General features: G+C 49.6%; 1 protein-coding gene across 5 annotated transcripts in view; it reads right to left on the reverse strand.

Moving 5' to 3' along the window:
• Msi2 (musashi RNA binding protein 2) overlaps window positions 1-26,386 on the reverse strand; it is a 360,898-nt gene that overhangs the window by 120,310 nt on the left and 214,202 nt on the right. For all 5 annotated transcript variants that reach the window (XM_059271494.1, XM_059271493.1, XM_059271492.1 and 2 more), the window contains one exon: window positions 7,706-7,754. In XM_059271494.1, the coding sequence (XP_059127477.1) occupies window positions 7,706-7,754 (49 nt within the window). The remainder of the gene's footprint in view (window positions 1-7,705; window positions 7,755-26,386) is intronic.

The following is a 26,386-nucleotide window of genomic DNA, read 5'->3' on the forward strand; positions in this document are numbered from 1 at the left end:
TCAAGACCCTGTACTTGCTATTAACAGCCAATTGGAAAATTTGCGGGGCTTCATTACACTACAGCCTAGAAGGAAAGCTGTGTGACAATCAGGCCCTTGGCCTCAGGCGTCTGTGACAGGCAACTGCTTGTCAACTATCTGTATTCCAACTCAGTTGTCGAATTAATGTCAATACCAATAACGACCAGCACTGGCTTACAGGTTTTCATCTGAGATGTTAATGCATCTCAAAGTCTGGACAGAACTTGAGGTGGGAAAATACAGACCAGTGGACACCTCAGTGGGGAAAGGTGACTGCGGCTTAGGCTTGACAACCTGAGTTCTGTCCCTGGATCTCAAGTAAAGGTGGACAAGGAAATCCAACTCCGAAGTTCTCATCTGACCTCCACATGCACACCGTGACACACAGCCACATGCCTGCCTCCCCCCCCCGCCCCCCCCCACAGAGTAATAAATCAAAAAATTTAAAAAGAGGTAGGAAAATACTACAGCCGTAATTCTAGCAAGGCCAACAGGCAGGTCTTGCTCTAGACCCCACAGGTGGGCACTAGTAAAACATCCTGTCATGTTTTAATAATGTCACAGCCAACGGAGACATTACTCATTCTTATGTTTCCAGCCCCATCTAACTGCCCTTCTCCCAGACTTGGCCTCTTTGCCAAACATCCTTCTAAAAGACTCAGTCACACTTGAAGCTTGTGAAACCTACTCTCTCCCCACAGGTAAATAAAATCAATTCTAGAATCTTATAAGGGAAGGGATAATCATCTTGCCATTTTGCTTAGTGGCACCACACACTAACAGAGTGATGCTTTTATTTTTATTTATTTCAAAACTGGGGTTTATGTCCTTAGCCCAGGCTGGCCTAGAACACATACTCCTTCTCTTTCAGCCTCCTGAGTACAGGGGTTCATTAGTATAAGCTAAAAAAAAATTAATATCACTTATGTCTCTGTGAATCTCTTTTTACACGCTTCTGGGGTTTTTTTTTTTGACAAATAGGCATCAATAAACAAATAATTACAGTACCATTCTTAATCATCTTTATATGGTGTATATAAAAGAGTCAATCTGGGCTTGAGAGGTCAATTTCAAAAGTGAGTGTCTGGCAGGTATTCAAGACATTAAGGACTGTTTTTTTTTTCCCCTTTTCTCTCCTCAGAAAAGCATTATCTTCTATCACAGCTTCAGTTACATTTTACTGGCATCATTTTAATAAATAAACTGCTTACGCAAATTACCAAGACCTTAAACTTGGGCCAACTGCTTTTGGGATGGAGACTTAACAAGTGTTGAGAAGGGAGCCACAGTCTGGGTCCAGTGGCCTTGAGGTGAGCTGGCCCAAAGCAACTGCTCTGGCAGGCTCTGCCCACGCTGTGCCACCCAGGGACAGGACCTCTCTGCTCCAAGGGCCTGACGTGGCTGGTGCCAGGGCAGGCCCTTTTGGTGGGGCAATGGCTGTCTGGAGCTGTTCTTTCTCTCTGAAGTCATTAGCATTGCGTTTAGTAAGTGACGCTGGCTGCTGGGAAGAGTCATCCATCAAGCTAATCTCTATTTTGCTCTCAGTGTATCCTGTTCCTTTGCCTCTGGCAATGTTCCACAGCAAACAGGCCTGCTGGGTAATGGCAGCCATAGGGATCGCCAGGGCCAGAAACTATTCCCTTTCTAGCCAATCTTCCTGGCTTCAAGACACCCCATTCATTTCCCACAAGGGCCCCCAACTGTCCAGCTCTTCCCCTGGAGGGACCCAGGAGTTCAGGAGCCCAAGGTCTGAGGTCACAGGAAGGGTCACCTAAGGTTTCCTTGGAATAACCCTCGTGCTGGGGGTTCTGTTCCCTTGGGAAGAGTGAGGGTAGACTCTATCTACTTCAGCAGCCCACATTCCACACTTTCTACAGGGCTGAGCTGTGGAGACAGCAGAAAGAGAGCTAAGCTACCCTTCTCTCCCTCCCGATTCTCAGCCTCTTGCCAGCAAAAGAGCAGACTGGAAAGACAGTGTCTAGCCACCTTCCCTACCTCTCCCTCAGGTGCCCACTCCAGCCTCACCCTGGGATCAATACCCAATGCTGAGTTCAAGATCTTATCTGCCATTTGCAAGGATAAAGCAACCAACTTGCCCCCAGATGATTAAACCCTTTGACGATCTGCCCGGTATTTTCCAGGCTACCTCTAACAAGCTTTAGAGAGCAAATGAAATGCCTCTGAGAAAATTGGAACGGCATCATTGTCTCCCTCCCAGGGGACACAGATCATCTCACAGAAGACCATGGGATAAAATGACAGGCAGGAACAAAGATGGTTCCCAGCTTCTCCCAGTAGAAGTCACTTCCTGTGACTTAGTTTCTCTGTCTGAAAATGAAGAGCAGCATGGACAACAAGAAGGGGGGAGGGGGGCGGCGCGCGTACAGACAGCAAAATGTGAGGAGGCAGTCTAGGCCCTCACTGATTCTCCCGTTTGCAGAACGGCCGGTACTGCAGCGTGGCCATGAGCTTGGGCTGCAGGTCACACAGGCTGAGCGAATGTCTCAGTGTCTGCTTCTGCCTGGGTGCATCCCTGGGTAGCTCAGCCCACCTACGGCTGTTTGCCACATGCAGTCCTTGTGCTGGCTCCAGTGCCTGCCCAGCATTGGTGAACGTAGTCTGTTTGGAACAGCCATGAATCTCTGAGAGCGGAAATCAGGGTGGGTATCGAGACAGGATGCCCGCCTGTGCCCCTTTCAGAAATGAAGGACATCCTCTACATCTTGCCTCTCTGGCTGCTGGGAGTACCCCCAAGATGTCCTACGGTATACCCCTCTCAAATTTCCTCACCAGAAGACAGCCCAGACCACACAAGCTTCCTAGATGGAATATACCCATGGATGGCTCCTGTGGTTACAGAGATGACCCCTTATCCTCCCTGGGACAGGGATGGGCCTCCTCATTTCTGATGTCGTCATAGGCCAGATTCTGCATCTAGCCACCCCCAGTCAAGGACTCTTCCGAATAAGTCTCTTGCAGGCTACCCCTAGCAGAATTGCTTCCCAGAACTCCCACCTACAGAAACTATTCACATCCTCCGGCCCTAGCTGTTTTTTAAAAAGGAATTCACCTTGGACATGCGATGGTTACAAAGCTAAAGGCCGGATACACTTGGGTCCTGTGGCTCCTCAACTCCCTTCCCATATTCTTAGAGAAAGAAACTGCGATGGTCAGATGCTTGGTGGGTGGAAAGAGAACCCCCAGGCATCTCTGCCCCCTTGGCGGGGGGTGGTGGTGGTGGTGGTTCCTGAAGCTAGGAGACGATCAGCTTTATATAGGGGTAAGAAGAGAGCACCCCAAAACACAGAGCTCCACTGGAAGGCAGAGTCTCAACTCTCATCCCCTGGATTCTTTCCCATGGCACTACTGCCACCAGGCTGGTCCTTTAGTGGACAGTTGCCACTCAGATATGCCTCAGGATTGTCTCTTCTCCACAGGGACCTCAGGGAGCAAGGGACAGATGGTGGCAGCCAGAGGGCAGAGTGGCAACTAACTTCACCTTTGCCTCTGAATGGGGAGAACGGCCTGAGTGAGGCCAGCCCAGGAGCCCGGGCTATCTATCCAAGGGGTGAGGGGCTTGAGGTATCCAACCATGCTGTAACACCTGGGGCTCACGGCCAGGCTGGGCTCCTTCAGATAAGAGCTGCAGGCAGTGTGAGGAGAGAGGAGCCTCGTCTTCTGCTTACAGTCGGTCGACCTTTCCCCTCCACAAGATAAGGGAGGCAGGAAGCTGAGGAGGCGAAGGTGAGGCGACAGCGCCAGCTTTGCCTCCCGGAGCTTATCACCTGATTTCAAGGCATGCTCCACCATGCCCGGGGTGTGGGAATGGTACTGGCAGACAGGACTCGTGTTTCTGCTCGGATTTAAAAGTTTTTCTCACTTCCCTAAACGCTCTGAATGCAGGGACTACTCCAGGCCTAGCACTCAGCCCAAGAGAGACTTCTGGGTTGTTCCGAGGCTGGAAAACGTGTACGGGCAAAAGTTCCTATCTGCACAGAAAGAACACACACTGTGGAGGACGAAGCAGCAGACATCACCACCGTGCGACACCCCCAGGCCAGCTTCATGGCTGTGCAGCCTGGGCACTCTTGGGTGGGCCCCGTTCAAAGGCTCCCACCTCTTTCAATGCTCGGCCGTTGCCTTGAGATTCATCATCAGCTCGCTTCCCATTCAGAGACTACAAATCATAAGGGTCGGTCCTGCATCTGCTACAGGGTTTTAACCTCTGGCAAGGGAGGTGAATGCTAAACACACGAGGCTCTGCCCTCTCTCCTGCTCCCAGTGCCCACCATGTCTGGACTCAGTAGGGCCAGCAAAGATGTCCTGAAGCCCCTGAGACCTTCGTCCTCCGTCTCTCAACAATGCTTACACTCCCACTCACAGAGGGAACACAGCTCCATCTCTGCACCCTAGGCTGTCTGGTCTTTCTCTCCTCTGAAAGATTGAGTGTGGTGCACCCTGGTCCTTACAAGCAAGGGAGATGTTCCCAGGCACATCCTCTGAGGCTGACTCTCCCTCTACCAATGCCCAGTCATATGACACAAGTTGTTGGCCCTCTCAGAGCCTGTAGAGGACAAACCGGTCCCGGCTCTGCTCTGAGTGTTGAAGAGGTGACGATGTAGAAGGTCCAGGGCATGCCACTGAGTGTGCCTGACACACTTTCTTCCACCCGTATTCAAAAAAGAAAGCCATGGCCTGAGGAGACAGTTCGGGGGGTAAAACACTTATTGTGCAAGTGTGAAGGCTGGAGTGTGGGTTCCCATCACCCACATAAAAGCCGGGTGGGTGTGGTGGTCTGTCTTTGAGCTTGCTGGGGAGGAGAAGACAGGAGATCCCCAAGGCAAGCTGGCTAGATAACTAACTGACTCAGTAAGAGACCCTGCCTCAGTTACTAAAACCGAGTGCGACTCTAGCATCAACCTCTAGCTTCTCCTCATGTCTTACACACGTGGGTGCACACACGCACAGGAGCACACACACACACACACACACACACACACACACACACACACACACACACAGGGAGCTTAGAAAGTAACTCATTGTGCTCCAAGTCCTGGATTTGATCCTAGACCCTGACATAAATAAGAAAAGGAAACAGTCATCATGATGTGGCCCAGCAACCTTCTGAGAATGTGAGTTCTGATACTGACTGATGGGAACCACATTTAGATGGGCTCACTCACCTAGAAAAACCTGTTCCCATCTGGGCACACAGAGAAAGAGTCTGGAATCAGCAGCCTCAGGCTGGAAGCTTCGTGGGGGACTCGGAATCTCCCTCTCCTGAACCTTGGTATCTCAGCCACAAAATGGTAAAGATACTAATCGTAAAAGCTAACACTTACTCACACTTCCGCTTGGCCTTACACTTGCCAAACCACACTATTAGAGTAAATACTTGCCCTGGTTGGGTTTTTGTCAACTTGACACAAGTCTGAGTCATCTAAGGAGATAAACCCCATTTGGGAAAACGTCTCCATCAGGTTGCCTGTAGGTGAGTCTATGGAGGCATTTCTTTGATTAACGACTGGAGCAGGAGCACCTAGCTAACTGCCGGCAGTACCACCCCAGGCAGCTGGACTGAAAAAAGCAGACTAAGCAAGCCATGAGAAAGAGACCAGCCATGAGCAGTCCTCCCCGGTCTCTGCTTCGATTCCTGCCCTGAGTTCCTTGGATGACAGACTGATGTGGAAGTAGAAATTGAAATAAACTCTTTCCTCTCCACGTTGCTTTTGGACGTGTTTTATCACAGGACCGAAAACCCTAAGACGTCACTGTTTCCACTCTGACTTCATAATGGACAAATGGAGGAGGCATAAACGTGCAGTAATTTCTCCCACAGTCCCAACAACTCGGTGACTCCCAAGATGCCTGTGGAGGTCAAATTATCAGAGACACAAAGAAACGGTGCTTTGGCTCCACATTTAAAAAAAATTAGGCGGCATCTGTTCGTGTGACTGTGTGTCATATACATGCATGCACATACAGATGCCCATGGAGGCTATAAGCCTTGCCTGTCCTTGAACTGGGGTTATGGGTGGTAGTGAGTCACGGGAGGTAGGTGCTGGGAGCTGAACTGTTGTCCTCTGACACAGCACCAGTTCTCTTAACCACTGCGTTGTCTCCGCAGACCCTCTACATTTACTTTTTGCAGACAGAATCAATCTATGTCGCCCAGGCTGACTCTTCCACCTCAGCATTCTGAGTAAAGGAGACAACAAGCCTGTGGCCACCATGCCCAGAGTGGTACTCAGGCATCTGTAATACCACAGAGACAATGCTGATGTCAGAAAATAATCACCACGCCGGGCGATGGTGGCGCACGCCTTTAATCCCAGCACTCGGGATTCGGGAGGCAGAGCCAGGTGGATCTCTGTGAGTTCGAGGCCAGCCTGATCTACAGAGTGAGTTCCAGGACAGGCACTAAAGCTACACATAGGAACCCTGTCTCAAAAAAACAAAAAGAAAAGAATCACCAATCATACATCACGGGCAACCTTCCTGGGCCCCACCCCTCCAGTTCTGTCTCCTCTCTCTCCTCTACCCTGCCCTATCCACCCAATGCTCAACTCTCCATTCTTGAGAATGTCACTGAAAGCTGGATTACCAGGCATATTAGGGCAGGATGTTCAAGTCTCTCCCTGGCCCCCCTTCATTCCTTCCTCCCTTTCATTCTGCTGTTTGCTCCAGACAGGAAAGAGATTCAGTCAGTGCTGGGTAACTGCTTCTAATCACAGGTGACAGCAGGAATGTAAACAACGGAGAAACATCTAAATGCAATAGACGTGGTAAGGAAACAGCTCTCTGGGTTGACTCAGGGCTCCTTCCCTGGAGAGCACCCCACATCCTTTCCCGCCCACCCCTCTTCAGACGCGTGGCTCATTAACACCCTGCTAATAGGAACCCCAGAAACATGGCACTTCCGGAGCACAAGAGCACAGAGCACTAAGTCATAACGTCCTCTGACTTTTACCTCAGATGATCTAGGTTCTCCTCATTTTCCCATTTAAATCAACCATTTTAACACATTCTTCTGGCAGGTGTTGGTGAGAGTCCTCTTGGACATTTCTGTTCAACACTAGGAATCCACTCCTAAGCAAAGCTCAGACACTGTGCAAATCATTTCAAAGATTTGGGGACTCCAGGTTGAGCGAGACCCATTTTCTATAACACAGACTGGCCAGGAGGAACAAATAAATATAGATGTCCCCTAAGCACGGCGAGGCTCCACGGGACATTTTCAAATCCGCAATCGCTGTAATCAGCGAAGAGAATCAAGACAAGGTTTTCCCTCCTCCAGCTCATTCTGGAGGTTGATAGTCTGCTTTCTAAGCTACCTCCTTCGACGCAAATTGACAGTCCGACTGAGTAACGACTACGAATAATTTCTACCAGGATCACTGAGTGCTGAGGTTGGCAAGGGGTTAAGAGAGCCAGAATGAGAAAGGTAAGCTGAATGAATGTGCCAGCCATGGCCGCTCAATTCAGTGGGAGTTTCCTAGTCAAGGTGGTTTGCACTGTCTGGTATCTGGATTCCTTGTGCCGTGGTGGCCCGCTATTATTAACACACAGCCCTCTGACAGATGGTTATGTCCACTTGCTGGAGTCTGTGTCTTTTGTCAGTGGGCTAGGAGGTGAGTCGCGCTGGAGGCCAGGAGAGCGTGAAGGGCCGGGGCCATCTTACCTCTGTGCCTGTTGGTAGTTTTGTCAAACATCAGCATCGCATCCTCCACCTGAAACAGAGAACAGAGGCTGCTTTAGGACTTCTCAGGAAACACCAAGAACACTACAAACACACACTGTGCAGGGCGAGGGAGGGGTTTCCATGACCGAAGTAATAGTTGCTTAAATAGAGAGTATTTGTAAAAGGGAAAAGACAAAACAAAACTCTCTACTCGGCATAGCCTTAGTTAACATATGGTATAGTTTCCTTTAGAGTGTGTGTGTGTGTGTGTGTGTGTGTGTGTGTGTGTGTGCGCGCGTGCGCATGTCCGTGGACACCTGTATTCACAAACAAACACATCCCCACCTCGTATACTTAAAAATAATTAAAAAAAAATCCATACCTCTTTTAGAATTGCCTATATTGTATTATTTGTGGAACCTTTTTTTGTTGTTCTTTTCTGGTGTACATATGGCATTATAATATAGCAAATATTCCACCCAGGTCACTAAATCATGACAGCTGGCCAGTATTCCAAGGAGTAAGGGGCCTAGCTTATTTCTCTTCTGATGGGTAGTTAGCTTGTTTACTCATAAACAACAGGGTTCAGCATTCCCACTTTGACTGGCTGGACCGCGCTCCCTAAAACTCATCAATTAAAGTCCTAATTCCTAGGACCATATAGGTGACCGGGTCTTCTATTTTTAAAAAGGTTTAAAGTTTTTATTTATGTGTACACACCTGTGTCTGTGTATGTGTGCAACATGTATGTGGGTGCCTGTGGAAACCAACAGAGAGTGTAAGATCCTTAGGAACTGGAGTTACAGGTGGTTTTGAGTTGCCTGACGTAGGTGATGGGAAACCCATTTCAGATCCTCTGTGAAAGCCATTAAGTGTGCAATGAAGTCGCCAAGCCATCTCTCTACCCAAAGCTGGGTCTTTAAAGCAGCAACAACATCAAGATGAGGTCATTAGGGTGAGCCTAATAACATGAATGGGGTCCTCAGAGGACAGACACACAGCGCTGGGAAACCAGAGGACAACAAGGCCTCAGGAGAAACCAGTCCTGCCTTGCCTCAATCTTGGGACTTCTGGCTTCTGGAATAAACAGACATTAGAAAAATCTGTTTTGGTTGTTCAAACTCTCCGGCCTGTGGAGCTTTGCTATGGCAGCCTTAGCACACTGGTGCACAGATGCTCGGGGTCTTCCAAGGCATTCAAGAAAAGCACTGAGGGCAGCTTCTGTCTGTTCGTCTCTCATACCCTGCAACTCTTGGACAATTCTAGCGGTAGGGTTCCACACAGATCTTAAGAAACAACTAGTTCCGGCTTCAGAACTTATCTGTAGATCTAATCGTGTAGGCCACAAGACACACCTTTATCCCAGAGAAAACTTGTTTTACCAGGGTGAAGTGGATGCTCTCTCCAGGCCGTTTGCATATAACATTGGAGGCAGAAACACAACCCAACACACATGGTACACAAGCTGTTAGCCAGAGGACTAACTCTGTGTTTGGAGCAGTCTGAGTCTGCGTATGTGGCTGGAAAAATCTTAGCCCTCACTTATGCGTGAAGGGTCGCAAGCGAGCTGGTGGGGGAGGGGGCAGGGTCCAGCTAAGCCACCTGAAGAGGAATCACAGGCTATTCATTTCTCACTCCTCCTGGGTGGAACAATGAAATGAAGTTTAAAATGGTGCCTCTGGACAAGTTGAATCTATTTTTCTAGATCCTATCACATACAATAGTGAGAAAAAAACGAAGTCCAGGCAAGAATGGGCGAGGTAGGCAAGCCGGTCTGGAAGAGCTCTGCTTCACTTAAAAATCCCTTCTAGAGGCAGGGCCCCCTTTGTTGCTAAGCAACCCAGGCTGAACAAACAGGCTCCTGGGGCCTTCCCCTTCTGGTGCCCCCCCCCCTCCTGCAGTCATTTGCTGTGGGGAGGGTAGCCTTGCCTGGTGACTCCTCCAGCAGGGAGCCGCCCCCCTCTCTCCCAGGCACCAGCTGGCAGGAGAGCTAATGCTAGTTTGAGATCACTTGAACAGGGCCTCCTTCCCCGGGCTGCTCCTGGACCCCACGCCTTGGCAGGCTTCAAGAGTCCCCCAGACACCTGCCGAGGCCATCCGCCTCCCATGCACCACCCAAGCAAACCACCATAAGATCAACCGGCGTGTTTGTACACAGAACAGTCACACTCCAGCATATGGCATCTCAGACTCAGACCGAGGGACGCCAGAGGAATTCAGATGCCTGGGGTGTGGGTGCGGGTTGGGGGTAAGGCCTGCAGAGAGTGCAGGTAAAGGCGTCATCTGCTCCTTCGCACCCATCTCCACAGTTTCTGAGACGTTTGCCAAATCCTGATTTTGAACTGAAAATGCCCAACAGTGAAGAAAACAGCCTCCCTTCTGTGTTGGCCATGTTTTGGTACTGAATTCAGATCCCCCTAGGAAATAAATATTTTGAATTAAAAAAAAATTTTTTTCCCCTCAAAACCGTCTTTCAGCAGTGTGTAATTGGCTCCCTGCTTCTCCTAGTTAGGTTTGCCTGCTTTCTTCTGTAGCCTCCACATTCCCTCCACCCTGGGGAGCGTGGGGGAGGATCTGTGTGTGTGTTTGGGGGGCAAGCATTGTTGTAGAGAATAGGGCTCTTTCCCCTGCAGTCCAGCTGTACAATGGGACTTTCGAAGACCTCCTGAACAGATAAAGTGTCAGGGTGCAAGAAAAATTCTATTAACACTTTACAAAATCCAACATCTAAGAAGTAGCTGGAGAGGAAGAGAAAGTGTGTGTGTGTGTGTGTGTGTGTGTGTGTGTGTGTGTGTGTGTGTGTGCTGGGGGGGGAATCAATATGGGTAAGTCCCAGTGCTGGGGGTGAGGGGGGCTTTTCAGTGGTTGCAAAACACTTATTAATTCAGAGAAGCCATCAAGGCGATGGAAATCTGGCAGAACAGCAAGAGCTGAAAGCAGGAGAATTTGAATACACAAAGACTGAATAGAATGAACGCCACGGCCTCACATACGGGCCTGGTTCTCACGGTTCTGCGAGAATCAAACAGAAGCGGCCTGCGCAAGTCTCAGCCACGGAGAAATGGGGGCCGCAGCTTCGATGACTGGTGTCAGGGCCAGGGCCGGCTAGCCGGGGGCCATCTCGGCCTCTCTGTCCCACAGGAGCCCCCGTGCACAGGTGTGCATCTGACTGGCACAAAGGAGTTGGCTGTGCAGTCATGGTCCTCCAGGAAGGGCTGCGAAGGGATGGGTGTGGAGTTGAGGGCTATCAACTGTTGGTTTTTCTGATCTCAGGAAGAAGGCATCATTCACCCTGTGAAATACTCCTTGAGGGGCATGGCCCTGGACCTTATCATCAACATTTTGTGTGGGCAATGTCTTTGCATGTTACCTCACAGATTTCCTTGTACTGGAGAAGGCACCCGCAGGCCTAACTAGTCTTGTGAATCCCCTGAGGGAGAGAGGGAAGAAGACTAGGTGTCTCAACCTTAGGTGGCTTTGTCCCGTGCACTAGCGTGAGCCTGGTCTGTCTGGGAGAAGAGCTTACTCTAACCATGAGAACTCTCTAGTAATGACCCAAAGCAGGTTCACACGGAGCCCTGCCTTTCTGAGTGGCCCATCTTTAGGAATGGAAAAGCAAGGTCATGGAATTTTCAGGTCAACAGTTAAAAAGGGACAATCGCTGATTTGAACCTGGAAGGAATGTGAGTTCCTGGCTATGGAAGGTTCCAGTAAATCTCCCTCAGCAAGGTGCAGGTATCACCGGAAGGAGAGCAGCACTGATGGTCTCTTGGGCCATTATACATATCAGATTTGCCCAAAGGTGGTTGGCCCACAGAACCCCTGTAGGGCACCCCAGGATTTGTGTACCTATTGAGGCCCCAGATCCCACAGGTACTCCTCCTGGCCTGTGGCCCCTTTCCCTGCCCTACCGAAAAGAGTGAGAGCCCAGAACAAAGGCGTTAAGGGCACTTGCCAGAGAGTGCTTTCCTCTCTAAAGTATATTCCTATCCAACACATATGACGAAGATCCCCTAGAGAACCTGCTGAGTGGGCCAGCGGTCCCTCTCGACATGCACCTCTTCTCTTGGCCACAGCTAACATCCTAAAGAGTTCAGAGCGGAACCAGTAGTGGAAAAGATGACAAGGAGAATGCTTTCTTAATGTCAATCAACCTGCCCCTGCACCAATATAGAACGAATCTAGTGTCGGCCTGCATGATGCAAACTTCCCTTGTAATAAATAGATAACCAACTGCTAACACTGCACGTCGGGCGGTCAGCCCAATCTTAGCCCAAAAATCAAGCTAGTTGCAGCTTCACTTACTTCTACACACCCTGCATGTATCAGGCACTTCCTACTTGCAAAGCATCAGCCTATGTATAAACAAGGGGCAGGTCCCACAGCTCTGTTGGACAGGTCACATTAATGACCCAACACCCAGTAATTTTGTAGTTTCTCTCCCCGAAGAGAAGAAGCCTGTCTCCCCATCCCTTTGAATAGGACTTGGCCAATAAAATGAGCTGGAGAGAAGGGTGTATCTGTCAGGGGTCTGGCCTGGGGCAACTCAGCATGTCTCCATTTGCTCTCTCTTGGACCTTGGCCATCACCATGAGAGGGGCATGCCGGGGCTGGCCTGCTAAAGCATGAGGCACACAGGGTGCAGGACAACTTTCCCCGTTTTCCACAGCTGAGACCAGTAAGATGAGTAAAGTACTCCCAGTGTTCCTGAGAGAGCAGTTCCCGTCTGCCACTGAGGTTCTGCAGTTTGTCACAGAGCATTCCTGTGGCACTAGCTAATGCATACATAATCCCTGTTCCTAAAACAAGTAAATAAAGAACTCGAAAAGAACACCTTGCATTCAGAAGATAGAGCCTTAAATAACACTAAAGAGCAGACAAAGGCAAGAAAAAAGGCAGAAAAGGGGGAAAGCTGAAGTGAGGGTCAAGTGTGAAACCACCAGGTTCCACATTGCAAATGGAGCCTTTCAGATGGACACAGGTACTAGGGGGTGTAAGGACCTCCGCTTTTAGTTTTATCCAAGCAGCAAGAGTGGAGACCTGGGTCTTAGAAAGGCCAAGAGAAGATGGCAACATGGTTCTCACCAAATGAGCACCATGAACACTCAGCAATAATTACTCAAAGTCAGCAGGGAAGCCTCTTTTACCCTGATTTCTTTAACGAATGAGCAAACCCTGTTTCAAATGCCTCCAAGGTTTCATATGAGGCAGACAGTTTTGCTGGGTGATTCTGAAGTGGTCAGACGATGTTGACTGTATCCAAAGTTTACACTTTACTTGTCTCAGCTCATGGTGGCTGAACAAGCAACCGTTACAGTCACCTTGCAGAGATGCCCATGCAAGGGGAAGTCATGAGTATTTTTTTGTCTGGTTAGCTGACCTCAGTCCTCTGGACTGCTTGCTCTGCCCGGGACTTTGCAGAATTGCTTCCCCAGCATGGAGAGCAGGTGAGAAAAGGCGACCTGATTTGAGGACACAGAAAACTTGTTCCCAGGAGAGGGCTAAAGATAAAAAGAGTTGCTGGTATTGACTCAGCAGGAGCCGGGAGCAGATGATCAAGACTGGCAGGGATGCACAGAGCCCAGGAAGGGCCCAGGTTCTCATCCCAGATTCAGTGTCCCGGGGATTTCAAGGTACCCCCCTCTCTGTCCCTTGGTAGAAGCTGACAAAGGAAGGAATTGTAGGAAATGGCCTCTAAGATCCGAGGGTAAGGATTCCGCAGAGGATGCAGAGGGCAGGCTGTAGAGGATGCTGGGGGAGAGGGTGAACAGGTCGGAGACCACAACATCTGGGAGCATCAAATTCCCCACTGAAAACAACTGTTCTGTGAGGCCGTTCCAGAGCTTTGCTGTGGTCAACACACCCCCTACTCCTCCTGGGACACTGGCACACACACCCACACTTCATACCTATCAAGAACAAAGCAGGAAACCACACTTCAAACGGTCCTTAAGTCAACTGGTCAGCTTCAAGGAGGGAAGAGAAGGAAGAGGAGAAATCTCCACTCTTCCAGTGCCCCCCAGGACAAATGCCTTTAGACTTCTCTTCCTGTTCCCACACGGATGCTTTAAGAGTTAGTTTAAATCAACCCCCGTAAGCGCAGGACTGGTGATATGATAGTGTAATAGGATAGTGCAGAGAGTTTAGAGGCCTTACTACGCTCTAGAAATTCAAGGCTCTGAAGCCCTCTCTCTGCTGTGGCGAGACCACCTAGGACACGGTGCCGGAACCTGTGCTGTGTCAAGTGTGGGTCACTCCTGCTCCAACGGCTGTGTCTAGACTAAAGTGGCTCCTGCCCTAAACCTATGGCAACTATGTCAGTTTCTGAAGCTGAACGTCTCGGTATACAAAGGGGGCGGTGGTGTCTGTGTTAACCACTGACACAGAGAGAGAGAGCAGGCGGAAGAGGGAGCAGCCTGGAAAAGCCCATTAAACTCAGGCTGCAGTCTGCACCAGTGGTTTCCGCCTTGACTGCTGTTCCCGGTAGCACCCGAAGGGCTGTTGAAACACCTGTTGCCTAAGGTACCTGCTCTGGCCTGTTAAGGTTACCTAGGCCACACCCTCACTCTATAGGGGACCTGCTCCTAGGCTCCCTAGTGATTTGTGTTCTTACACACAGAGGACCACTGTTCTAAACGGTTAATTGTCCTGGGAGGGGCCTTACTCACAGCAGGTGTCTTAAAATTAAGCTAGCTGGCATTAGTGGGCCTTGAGCTGCCCGGAGGTGGGATGCTGGACACAGGGACAAGCATACGCCCTGTTTCTTCTTCTGCTCTTAGTCTAAGAAAATCAGGATTCTGTTCTGAAGTAGCCAGAAGGACCAACAACTGAACCCAGAAGTGTATTTTTGGGACAGTGTCTCACATGTAGCCTAGGTGCTTCTGAACACTTATATAGCCCAGGACGACCATGAGCTCTTGATCCTTCTACTTTCTGAGCGACGGTACTATAGCCCTCCACATAGGACACCATTCCTGGATCATTAGGTGCTAGGGATGGGACCTCCTGCATGCTAGACAAGCACTCTCAACGACTGTTAAATCCCCCAACCCAGAACCCTTTTTTTTTTTTTTTTTTTTTTGAGACAGGGTTTCTCTGTGTAGTTTTGGAGCCTTTCCTGGAACTCACTCTGTTGCCCAGGTTGGCCTCGAGCTCACAGACATCCTCCTGCCTCTGCCTCCTGAGTGCTGGGATTAAAGGCGTGTGCCACCACCGCCCGGCTGAACCCAGAACTTTCAAGACAACCTAATGAAACCACAGCTTCCTCCTCCCCCTAATATTTCCACAGAGTTGTCATAGCCTGGGTCTTCGTATCAGTACATGAGAAAGAGATTAGCATCAATTCTCTGAGCCCCCGTCTTCCCACTGCTCATCCCAGAGCTGGCAAGGGCATGTGACTCTGATGCTGGTCTCAGGATTTCAAACCTCTGCCCCTCTGCCCCATCTAGGTTCCCGCCGCCCAGCTGCGGTCAAGAGAACTCTTTGCCACTTCTCTGTGCATTCGCCCTGGAAGGTTCCAGCAACAGAGGTGTCCTCGGGACTTTCGTTCTGACCACTGCTAGCAGATGTTGCCTGTTCCAGAAGCCCAACATGCTGGCTCACATCAGCCCCCAAGAACTTCCTTATTCTGATTCCCACTCACGTCTCCGCTGAACAGCAGGAAAGGAGACTTTTTGGTTTCTTTTACATCCTTTTTCTAAAATGTGGTGAAATACATGTAACATAAAATTTGCAGTTTTAACTGCGTCTTTAGCATTCGGTTCACAAGCATGAAGCGTATTTCCCAAACTCTTCATTAAAGGCTCTCGAGTCTTTTGGTTAGAATATTTTACCCTCACAAACAGGACTGTGTTCCATCAGTCCTATTTTTCTTACTTTTGTGTTTTTAATCCTCGTGGAATCACCCCACTTTCCCATTTTCCTTATGTAAAACCAAACCTCAAAGTTCATCAGACAGGAGTTACAGATGGAACAAAGGGACCCTTGTCTGGGGTCCTGAAGGGGTATGGGGTTTCCTAGATAAGCCTTCCCTGGCTTGAGGCACTTTTCCTACAGGCAAGGCCTCCTGTTCAGCTGGTCTGAATGCAGATTCTATTTATGAAACGCCCCCCGGCCCCCAGTAAAGATGAACATTGATGGCTGCAATAGTGACCGTTTACCACTGCATAAAGGGCAATTTACAAAGTCTATTTAGTTCTTGCAATAGCTCTGTGGTAGATACTATCATACCCATTTTATAGGTTGAAGAAGTTAGAGTTGCTGAGACTCAGTGACTTGCCTGGTATATCACACATAATAACAGTGGAGTCAGGATTGGAAACTGGATGAGTCCCTCAGCTCTGGTTTCCTGTCACTGTTCCATTTTCTAAGTTCCTTAGAGCTTAGGGTGGTGCTACCATCTTCTGGATGAACCAACAAATACTACCTTAAAAGATTCCAAACAGTCAGAGGTGATTAGGTAACCCCAAAGGGATGGGTAGGAGGTGGGGGAAACTGAAGAATTGAAGTAGGACATAGGGGTTTCTTTTTTGGAGTCAGGCAAAATTCTAAAAGCTAATCACTGGGCTCCTCCATGGTCCCACTGCAAGAGCTGGAACTGGACAGGAGTCCTGGGAATCAATCCAGGGCTCAGCCTGCAGAGTCTGCAGGGCACAGTGAGCTTTACAAATATATAACCATGCCTCTCACCCTAGGGCAGGCAGGAAGGCTTGCATGGTGGCCACTGAGTCCTTGGCTCAGAACACACTTGTCCGGAGTGAAGCTGGGCCAATTAATTCATTGCTCTTCTGAGCAATTCTCTTGCTGTATCACGAACATGAACATACATACATACCCACTGAAAAGTGGGTCACACCAAAGAACAGCCACTAACAGGATCAGCTTGCCCTTGGTGGGGTAGGGGGGACAGTCACAGGAGGATCCATCTTGAGAGAGCAGGGACAGCAGGAGTCTGCCCTCTGAGGCTCTGGTTAAGAGTTAGGACTCCCTGTCAGCTGTACAAAGACCTCATCTCCAGCACCACCCAGGGAGGGGGCAGGAGGTGTTCTCTGAGGTGAGCTGAGTCAGGGCGTGGAGAAGAGGTGATGGAAGGGAGGTGGCGAGAGAGAGGTTGGGCATGAACTGTTGGAGGAGAAGCAGTTGGATCCTGCAGGCTAACAGCTGTCACATGGAAATGGCATCTGGCCTAACGGCCTCTCGTGTGACGTTCCTTGAGTGGCGGCTGCTGTGCTCTGGTAATCCAGCACCCGTTTTCAGGGCTGGTTGCTGAGTGTGTGCGTGCATGCATGCATGCAAGTGGGCTCTGGGGGAGGGAAGTGGCGGGCAGGCTACTGAATGTTGCTTTCTCCCTGTCTCCAACCTCTCCCATCAGGCCTCACCTACCGTGAAAAAGGCCCAAACCTGCCAGCTCCAGAGGAGAGAGGCCCATCATTAGGGGAGCGTTGATGTGCTGTAACAGTCTCTTGCATTCCCATTAAACAAATACTAAACTGCTAATTGCCAAAATGGATCTGCACGACTCTGACCGACCAGGGGAAGGGTTTATAATTACCAAGTGTGAAAATGCACAGCCTGTAAATAAGAACCTCATCTGTCCTAATACGGGCTGATATTGATGGGCATGAAATAAACATCAGGACCAAATGGAAAAATCATCCACATCTCCTGTGGCCAATGCAATCTCGGACGGTGACAAGCGTGGCTGCAGCCATCCGCTCCGGGAAGGGAAGGGGGAGGAGAGGCATTTTGCAGGCTTGAGAAGTCCAGGTTCCAATCTCTGGTTCCAGTCCCTCGGGCCATGTGCCACTTCTTGCTGCCTGCAGAACAGGGAGGGAAGCTACTCGGCCTGACGGTGGGACCAGGGCCTATCTGCATCAACAGGGGCTTCTGTGTGCACACGTCTCCCTTGACTCTGCTCTTTACAGACAGGAGAGGGCAGATGAGGAAACAGGGAGATGAGCACTTATCTAAGGTGGCCAGAATTTATTCATTAAGCCAGTGTTTATTGAGTCTTCTCTGTCGGCCCAACAGAGTTAGCTGCAGAGCAGAAATGGAAGGAATGTGGAATCCGGATGACTCTGAGGCTTTCTGTACCTCAAGCCACGGGACCTCCCTGTGCCTGCCTTCCTGTGGGCTGGATGGGAGACAGACTCTGGCCCCATAGGATTCCAGAACCATCCACTTGCCTTGATTACATGCAGCCAAGGAGAGAACTGCCACAGGCTCTGAGGGCCCGCCCCCCCCTTCCCCCACATGCTACCAGCTTGCCATTCTGATGAATTCAGCCAGAGCTTGAGAAGATGGGGTAACTGGGAGGCGAGAGCAATCTACATCCCCTCAGAACTGTAGCCTTTGGAGTCACATCAGAGGTGACCCGGGGGCCACACACAGCCACTCCCAGTGCAATAGCCCTCTCCTAGAACATCTGCATCCTTCCTGGTCTAAAGACTCAGAGCGCCTCTCCCCTCCCCCTGGGGTGAGCTGCCTGATCTGAACTCAGTCACGGCAGCACTCAGATGCCTGAAAGAGCAGCTTCCTCTGCTCCACAGCCCAGGGTTGGCAGGAGGCAGAATCCTGTGAACTGAAGGGCACCAGGTACCCGAGTGAGTGCCTCAAGCATTGCTCACCCCCAAATCCACCCCAGGTCTTGATGGAATTGGCTCCAGCTTCCTGTCCTGTGGGCCACCCAACAACCAATCTCCCTGGCACCTGGTCGCAAAGTCACCCCCAGAGTCCTGGGCCAAAGACCCTATGGGTTTCTCAGTTCAAACCTTGTCCAAAAATTAGCCAAATGAAGTGCTAAGTGACTATTTTTTTTAAGACATTCTCCATTGTCGCTTTAAAATTTCTCCAAACATCTTCAGATAATGGCTAACACAATGCTGCTGAGCACAAGGTTTAAGTGCAGCTAAGGCTAAGGGGTCAGTTGCTTGGGAAAGTGACTTCCTGTTCAGGGAGGATCATAACTTCTCTAAGGCAGACAGGGGTAAGAAGATAGGAGCCCCAGCCCACTCTTTCTCACTTTCCAGGAGCAAAGCAGCTCTCAGTGACTCTGTGGCTACCGGCAATGATAGAGATAGGAACCCAGTGTGGCCTTAAAGGCTGGGGTTCAAATCCTACTCCACAGCCCCCAAAACTTGTTCATTCCTGGGAAGGCTCTGCAGGTGGCTAGTTTCCTTGAGTGAAAAGAAAACAGTGACCAGTGTTTATCCTCCCACCTGCCTTGAGAAGCAGGGATTATTGACAGAGGATCCAGGAAAGCGTTTGGCCAGTGGTCTGGTACTGCCATTAAGCATCCCGGCACCCGCACCACAGATGCTCACAAATATCGGTCAGATAAGGGATGTGTAATGGACTAACAGCCTTTGTATTGATTACCACGTAGTCTGATCTAGTGAAATCAGTATGGATGAGGGAGGTTTAACTACACACACTTCCCTGGCTTTACGAACTGTGCTACGAGGATGCAAATACACTTTCTTTTAGAAGCACAGAGGGAACGGGAGGGAAAAAAAATAGAGGCATATCCTAAAACGGAATGCTCCTCAGTATCAAAAGAGACATGTGAACCACAGTACATAGCTTGCATGTATCTCTTGGAGGAAATCATGCTGACGAGAAAGAAAACAAACAACATCAAAGGTTGGATGATTCTATTTCTGCAACCCGCAGAACGATAAAATTATTATCACGGGAATAGCTCAGATCTGTGTTACCGGGGTTAGGGGCGGGGCAGGGTGTGTATAAGAAACAAGAGTTTTTTTCTGTGTGGTAATAGGACAGTGCTAAGTATGATGATGGCTATTAGAATAACCACATATACATTTTTCCTCCTTTTTCCCTCCCTTCGTCCTTCCCCCCCACCCCCATCCACACCCCCATTTCTGGTGTCTTGAGACAGGGTTTCTCAGTGTAACTCTGGCTGTCCTGGGACTCGCTCTATAGACCAGGGTGGCCTGGAACTCAGAGACCTGCCTGCCTCTGTCTCCTGAGTGCTGAGATTAAAGGTGTGCACCACCACACCCGGCAACATAAATATTTTTCAAATAAGCATGCAGGCACACACACACCCCTGCACACACACCCCTATACCAGCTGGCATGAAAACTGACGATGCAGTACACTTTTTGTACTTTTTCCTGGTTTTAACAGACACACTAGGATTCCAGATGATAGCATTATTGTGGGAAGTTGGGTAAGGGCACACAAGAGCACTTTGTAATAGATACATTATTTTATATATACATAATACATACATATATAGTGGTATCTCACCTACAAAATAAATTGAACTTGCATGGAAGATTATTTTTAAATAATGGTCATAATAGAGGCTTTTGGTGGTATGGAGCTGGGTTACCTGGCCTAAACAATGTATGTATCTGTGACCTTTTAGTTGGCCCCTATGGGTTTAGGGTGAGGTACTCAAAGTGCCCAGTAAGTGTCTTTTGAAGTGATAAAGTCAACTTAAGGACCCCATAGTCCTTCTGTGAACCCCTTAGGATGGAAACTCCTAGACTCCTCATTAGGTCTTGTTAAGTGAGTATTGTCAGGGTAACTATTCTTCCTACTTCCCAAGCCACATAATTCCCTAAAGGGAACAAGAAGGGAGAGAAAAGGCCCGTACCCAACATCTAACCCCGAAAAGCAGCGACAGAGTACCAACTAAAGCCGCTTCAGGACCCAACAGGCAGCTTCTCCCTTCATTTATTTCTACATCAACACTCCAAGGATGAAGAGTGTTCTCATTTCAGGAGCTGTCAATTCGCTTTAGCGCTGTGTTTTTCATCTGTTTGCGGGAAGAAGGAATTACAAAGGAGGCAAATGAAATAACGCCGAGCAATCTAACATATTTCGGCGATTCAAATTGGGACCCGGGAAGAGGAAATTAAGCAAGGATGACAGGCCACCCAGCACACCTGTGTGCGGCCTCCCGGCTCGCCCCGGTCCCCCGGTAACTCTGGAACCTCAGGAAGCCCTCAGTCCTCGGCTGCCAAGCACGCTATCTGCCTCACCCCGCCCTCCAAATCGTGTATATACGCTGTACAACTTTTATGGTACTCTGCTTTCTGAAGCAGAAAAATCTTGTAACCACGGGTGAACTGTCAGGAGCTGTTCCTTTAAATGCCTTGTGAAAGATCGCAGGAGCCGGAAGTCCGTCCCGATACATTTACTTCTCTTCCTCGGAAATCAACAGAGACACATGCTTCCTGTAGCCGGGCCACACTAGAAACCCTCGCTGCCTCAATCCTAAGGGTTCGACAGCAGAGACACAAACAAACGAAGAGAACCCCAGTCTCTTCCTTGAATGGTTGCCTCTTGTGGGTGGTGATGCCTCCTGAAGACTTCTGGCAAATTCATCTGAATTTCTGGTTGTAATTAAATCGCTGCTCAACTGCTTAGATCTGTTCTTAGTTCCTAAGAAAACATGAGGAACTACAGGACCAAGATGCTCTGCTAGCCTCTGGAGCCATGAGGCACTCAAGAAACTGCTCTTGACCGTCACAGGTGAGGGCAGAAAGAAAGAGCCCTGGGGATCAGGTTCCTCTGAGCCATTGAAGCATAAGTAGGCCCTTGTCCTCCAATCACCGTTAATTTTAGATCAAGTGACCAATGTGACAATGCCACGGAGTAGTGACTTCTACAGAATGCACCTATGTGCCTGCTTGGCTGACCCACTTCTGGGGCTGGACTCCACAGGACAACATGGAGGGCTCTGTCCTTCCCTGGACAGAATGGTGACAGCCTCGAAGGGCTCGAGACTGATCACTGTCCCAAGGTGCTGGTCACCAAACAAAAACAGGAACCCTAAAGCAGAGGCACCCACCCACTGACTGCAGGGGCTGGCACCCATCCCCCACCTCTGGGACAGCAGCAGTGGAGGCAGGGGGTAAGATGACCTAAGGGTCTGTCATGGCTGCTCGGAATCCCACGCAACGTTCTGAGGGCTGCAGTCCCAGAAACATGGCTTATGCCACAGACTTTCCAAATTTACTTATGTGTATGTTTGTGTGTGCATAGATGTTTACGTGGGTGTGGTGTGTGTGTGGGTGTATGATTATTTGTGTGGGGGAGCATATGTACAAAGGCCAGAGGTCAAGGTTGGGATGTCATCCTCCATGGCTTTCCACCTGATTTTTCTGAGACAGGGTCTCTGACTGAAGCAGGAGCTCACTGAGTCAGCTGGGCTGGCCAGCCAATCAACTCCTGAGGTCTGCTTGTCTCTTCAATCCCACAACCCCAGCACTGGAGTTTCACACATGTACAGCCACGCCCACCTTTTACAAGGGTGCTGGGTGGTCTGCGCTCAGATTCCTCTGGCTTCTCGGCAGGTGTTTTACAGATGAACCATCATCCCAGTTCCCATAGCCCTGTTTCTAAAGGCATTTGGTGGAAACATGCGCCTATCTCAGGCAGACCCAGCAGCTTTCGGCACTTGGTGTGGCTTTTAAAACTGTGAAGAGGGGCAGGGGACACCGTTTATGAACCATACCAAAGGAATCAAGATAATTTTCTTTACGTTATTACGGCAGGAGGAAATAGGAGGGATGCTCAAGGATGCGGGGGGGGGGGGGGGGTGTCACTAGTCCCAACACCCACCCCATGCTATGATAAGGAAGATTTCAGGAGCCCCAGGTGTTACCTTCTCCCAGGGCTAATTACAGAGCTCTGCGGAAAATCCAACCACACAAGGGGGTCAAAGCCCCAGAGGGCTGCAACTGTGGAGGACAGGAAGGCCTCATGGGAGGGAGCCAATTTAAGAAGGAAACAACCGCCAACGAATCTGTGAGGAACACGCCACTGGTGCCTCTCTGGTCTGAGACTGGAAAGGCAAGCTGAAGCAGAAGTTTCGGCCACAGGATGAACTTGATGGTGGCAGAAGGAATTGCTGGGACAGGAGCAACGTAGAACACTGCGGTCGAGCATTTTCAAGAATGAAGCAGGTCTGAAGGATGGGAAGAGTTTAGGAAACCCAGAACACCCCAGGGAAGGGACTCACACACGGGGACACAGAGTGCTGCTGCTGCCGCCGGGAGTCTCTCAGAGTGGCAACAGCGTGGGGCTGGAGTTAGGAAGGGACCGATGCACCCCCAGCAGCCACCGCGCCCCGGTGGCTCCACATTTGCTCCTTTGTGGGCCGAGTCATGTCGGCAGATGAATGCCCTTCAGAGCTCTCCCGGCACCTCCGTTCCGCTCAAGAGAAAAGTACTTAAGACAAATGTTCTCCAGACGACTGAAATTTCCCCCTCGCTCTCCGTGTTTAGTTATTTATTAGGAAGCTTCAGCGAGGTTATTTTCAGACTTCCACGAGAAACAGGAATACTTAGCACTTCCAATTCATCTCCCAAGCAGTTTTCAAATGTCAGCTCATTAATCCCCAGTCCCCTGGAGAAGCTGTGTTCTGCCCCATCCCTCGGACTGGGAAGACAGAGGCAGTGTTGCCGAGGACCCCTGCCCAAGGCTGACTGGAGTCAGGGGAGCTCTCACCAGGCCCTGGGAACCATGTTCATTGCAGTGACATGCTCTTGGGACCGGAGGACTGTGTCTAAAGGGATGGGTCTCGGCGATAGCTCTGTGGCCTCTTGTCACTTTGGGAGTTCAGAATCCTGAGGACACAGCTCCTCGGGACCTCACAGAGGCAGGAGAGCACCTAGCACATGAGCACCCAGGGTATCTACCCTATGGCTGTCCTCAGCAGGTGAAACAGCTCTGGGGTCCTGCCTTCCTCTCCGTTCTGCTGGTTGATCTGCACATCTGGTGTGCTGGCGGCTGTATTCTGCTGCCCACACATCTGAGAACTATACCATTACTTTCTGGGACACACCCCAAGCTTGGAAGAAGACTTCTTAAGAGAGACTATGGGCCAGGATGCGGTTCAGCAGTAGTTATGTCTAGCATGCAAGAAGCCCTGGGTTAGAGCCCCAACACTATATAGATCAGGTGTGGTAGCACATGCCTGCAATTCCAGCACCAGAGAAGCTGAGTCAGAAAGATCAGAAGTTCAAGATCATCCTTGACTATATAGTCTGTTTCATGTGGTCTGGGTCACATGAGACCCTGTTAAAAGAAAAAAAAGACAAAACAAAAAGACTGACAGAGGCATAATGGCCCACAGGTGAGACAGGAGTATCCTGAGTTCGAGACCAGCCTGGTCTATGAAACAAAATTGTCTCAAAAATAAATGAATACATTTTAAAAACTAAAAAGAAAAAAAATGTGTGTGTGAACTCATGTGTGGCTTCTCTTCTTTTCCAAACAAACAAACAAACAAAAAAACCCTCCACATGCCCTTGCAGCCATCACCAAATCCTCAGGCCCCGTGAGCCACCCAGAGCCAGTGTGGCACTCAAGTGGACTTTTTCATTCACAGCTTAACAATGAGATGGAAGATTCCTGTCACTTGAGTCATTCCCGGGGCAAACAGGCTGACTTTCCCCGGGGCAGGACATCGACTTCTATCTACTTCCAGGGCCCAGCGGGGTCTGAACTCTGGGTTGTCTGCAGCCAGTTAGGGCAGCAGGTGAAGGGTGGTACTGTCACAGGGTGTGGCCACGTGAATCACTGCACAGCCCACAGCAGAGGGTAGGGTGATGAAGCGCTCAGGGTGGCTGTCCCTAATTCAGTCCTGGCTAACCCTCAGCAGCTACTCTGAAAGGACAACTCCTGCATTGCAAGTTTCTCCTAACTCATGCTGACCCTGACATTTCATCTGGTGTCAACTGGCTTGGCCCCATGTCTAATGTATAGCTAAGATCCATACAATGCCACCTCTGTCTTGGGGACTAAGGAACACCAAATGCTTAATGTTCTCTTCAAGGGCATCACTGTGGAAGGCCTCTGGTTTGCTTAACAAGATCTGGATTTGAGGGAGTAGGTTTTTTGGGGGGGGGAGGGTGTTCCTTTTTAGTTTGTTCTCAAGTCATGCAAGATAACTAGTCTTATTATTTTCCAGTCCAGTCACATTTAGATCCAAAACCAGCATACTCAATCTTGGCCACATGTCATCTGGAGCTAAGGTTGGTGATGGTTTCCAAAACTCACAGCCACTTTCAAAGGCCAAAGATTTATCAGGGCGAGGAGATTTAGAGGAAAAGGCCACAGTCTGAATCTGAGTCCACAGTGAGCCCTTTGAAAACACACAGAGCAAAGGTGGGCTCTTTGGAGTAAGTATATGAAGATTCTTGCTTTGCAGAGGACACATTGCATTGGTAGGAAAAAGCCCTGGTCTTAATGCTTCTAGACATCACAGGGGTGAAGAAAGGGACACATATGCCCCACACATACATACACAAGAGGCAGAAACGCAACAACCCCTCTCCCCCGACAAAATCAATATAAAAGAATCTTAAATGTGAGGACCTTCTTGGTCCCCACCTACGTAAGAAAGTAAGTGCGGTGGTGCTTGTCTGTACTGTAGAGCTGAGGGGCCAGAGCTAGGACACCCTGGGCTTTGCTGCCGGCTAGTCCAAGGGAATTAGCGAGCTCTGGGTTCAGTGAGGGTCTCTCTCTCTCTCTCTCTCTCTCTCTCTCTCTCTCTCTCTCTCTCTCTCTCACACACACACACACACACACACACACACACACACACATACATATTACACAGGCAGATGGACACACACAGAGACACAGACACACACACCCTGTCTCAAAGACAGGGTATATAACCCTGGTTTGTTAGGAACTTGCTCTGTAGACCAGGCTGATCTTGAACTCTCCTGTCCATTTCCAGAGCGCTGGGATTAAGAATGTGCAACATCAGACCTGGCCACAAAAGAATTGTAAAGATAAAATAAAAGGAAGAGAATTAAGAAAGAATTTTCATAGCCTAATACAAGTAACTGTAAGAAAGGATTTACCACCTCAGTGGACAACAGAATTAGCAGCCTGAAATGTATTTGATTTGTGAATCTGGGCTGGACACACACACACACAAACATACACACACACACACACACACACACACACACACACACATATACACACTGTCTTCCACAGGTGCAAAAAGGAACCTCCATCTTTGCTTAACTCTAACCAAAAACACTAAGCACATCCACATGCTGAGATCTCAAGATCTCTGGAACGACCAGGCAGACCTCCTAGGATTACACATCCTTTTCCAAGGGGCAGGCTTCTCCTTGCTCCTACATAACCAGGGAAGAACTCTCAACACAAAATGGCTGCTTGGGGAACATGCCCAGGGAACGAGGCATGGGGGCAAACCAAAGCGTATACCCACAGCCTGAGGAAAAAGCTCTGTTTATCCACTCACGAGACATCTGGAACTCAAAAGAGGCCACAAGCTGTCTTTATCACATCTCTGTGCACACAAATACACAACGGAAAATTACAGGTCCCTCTCATCTACCAAATGAGCCATAATAACCCCACAGGTTTCCCTGGGTCCTTAAGACATTCCTCCTGGAACATTTATCTAGAGAGAAAAGCGCAGGACTGATGACCGGCAAAGGCAGAGGAGTGGGCACCTTTCCCAGGGAGCAGTTCTGATCAGGCCTAATTGCCCCGTTGGGGTCCTGTCTGGCCAGACCCAGGTGAGGATGTCTCAAAAGAAAATGTGCCACCTCTGTGGGCCCTGGAGATACAGAAGACTCATCCACTGTCTTTTGTAAATGCTTGCTGGGTAAGTGTGCAGATAAGGCCAGTATTACATTATGATGCTTCTTC

Source organism: Peromyscus eremicus, chromosome 8a, assembly GCF_949786415.1.
Source record: "Peromyscus eremicus chromosome 8a, PerEre_H2_v1, whole genome shotgun sequence".
NCBI lineage: Eukaryota > Metazoa > Chordata > Mammalia > Rodentia > Cricetidae > Peromyscus > Peromyscus eremicus.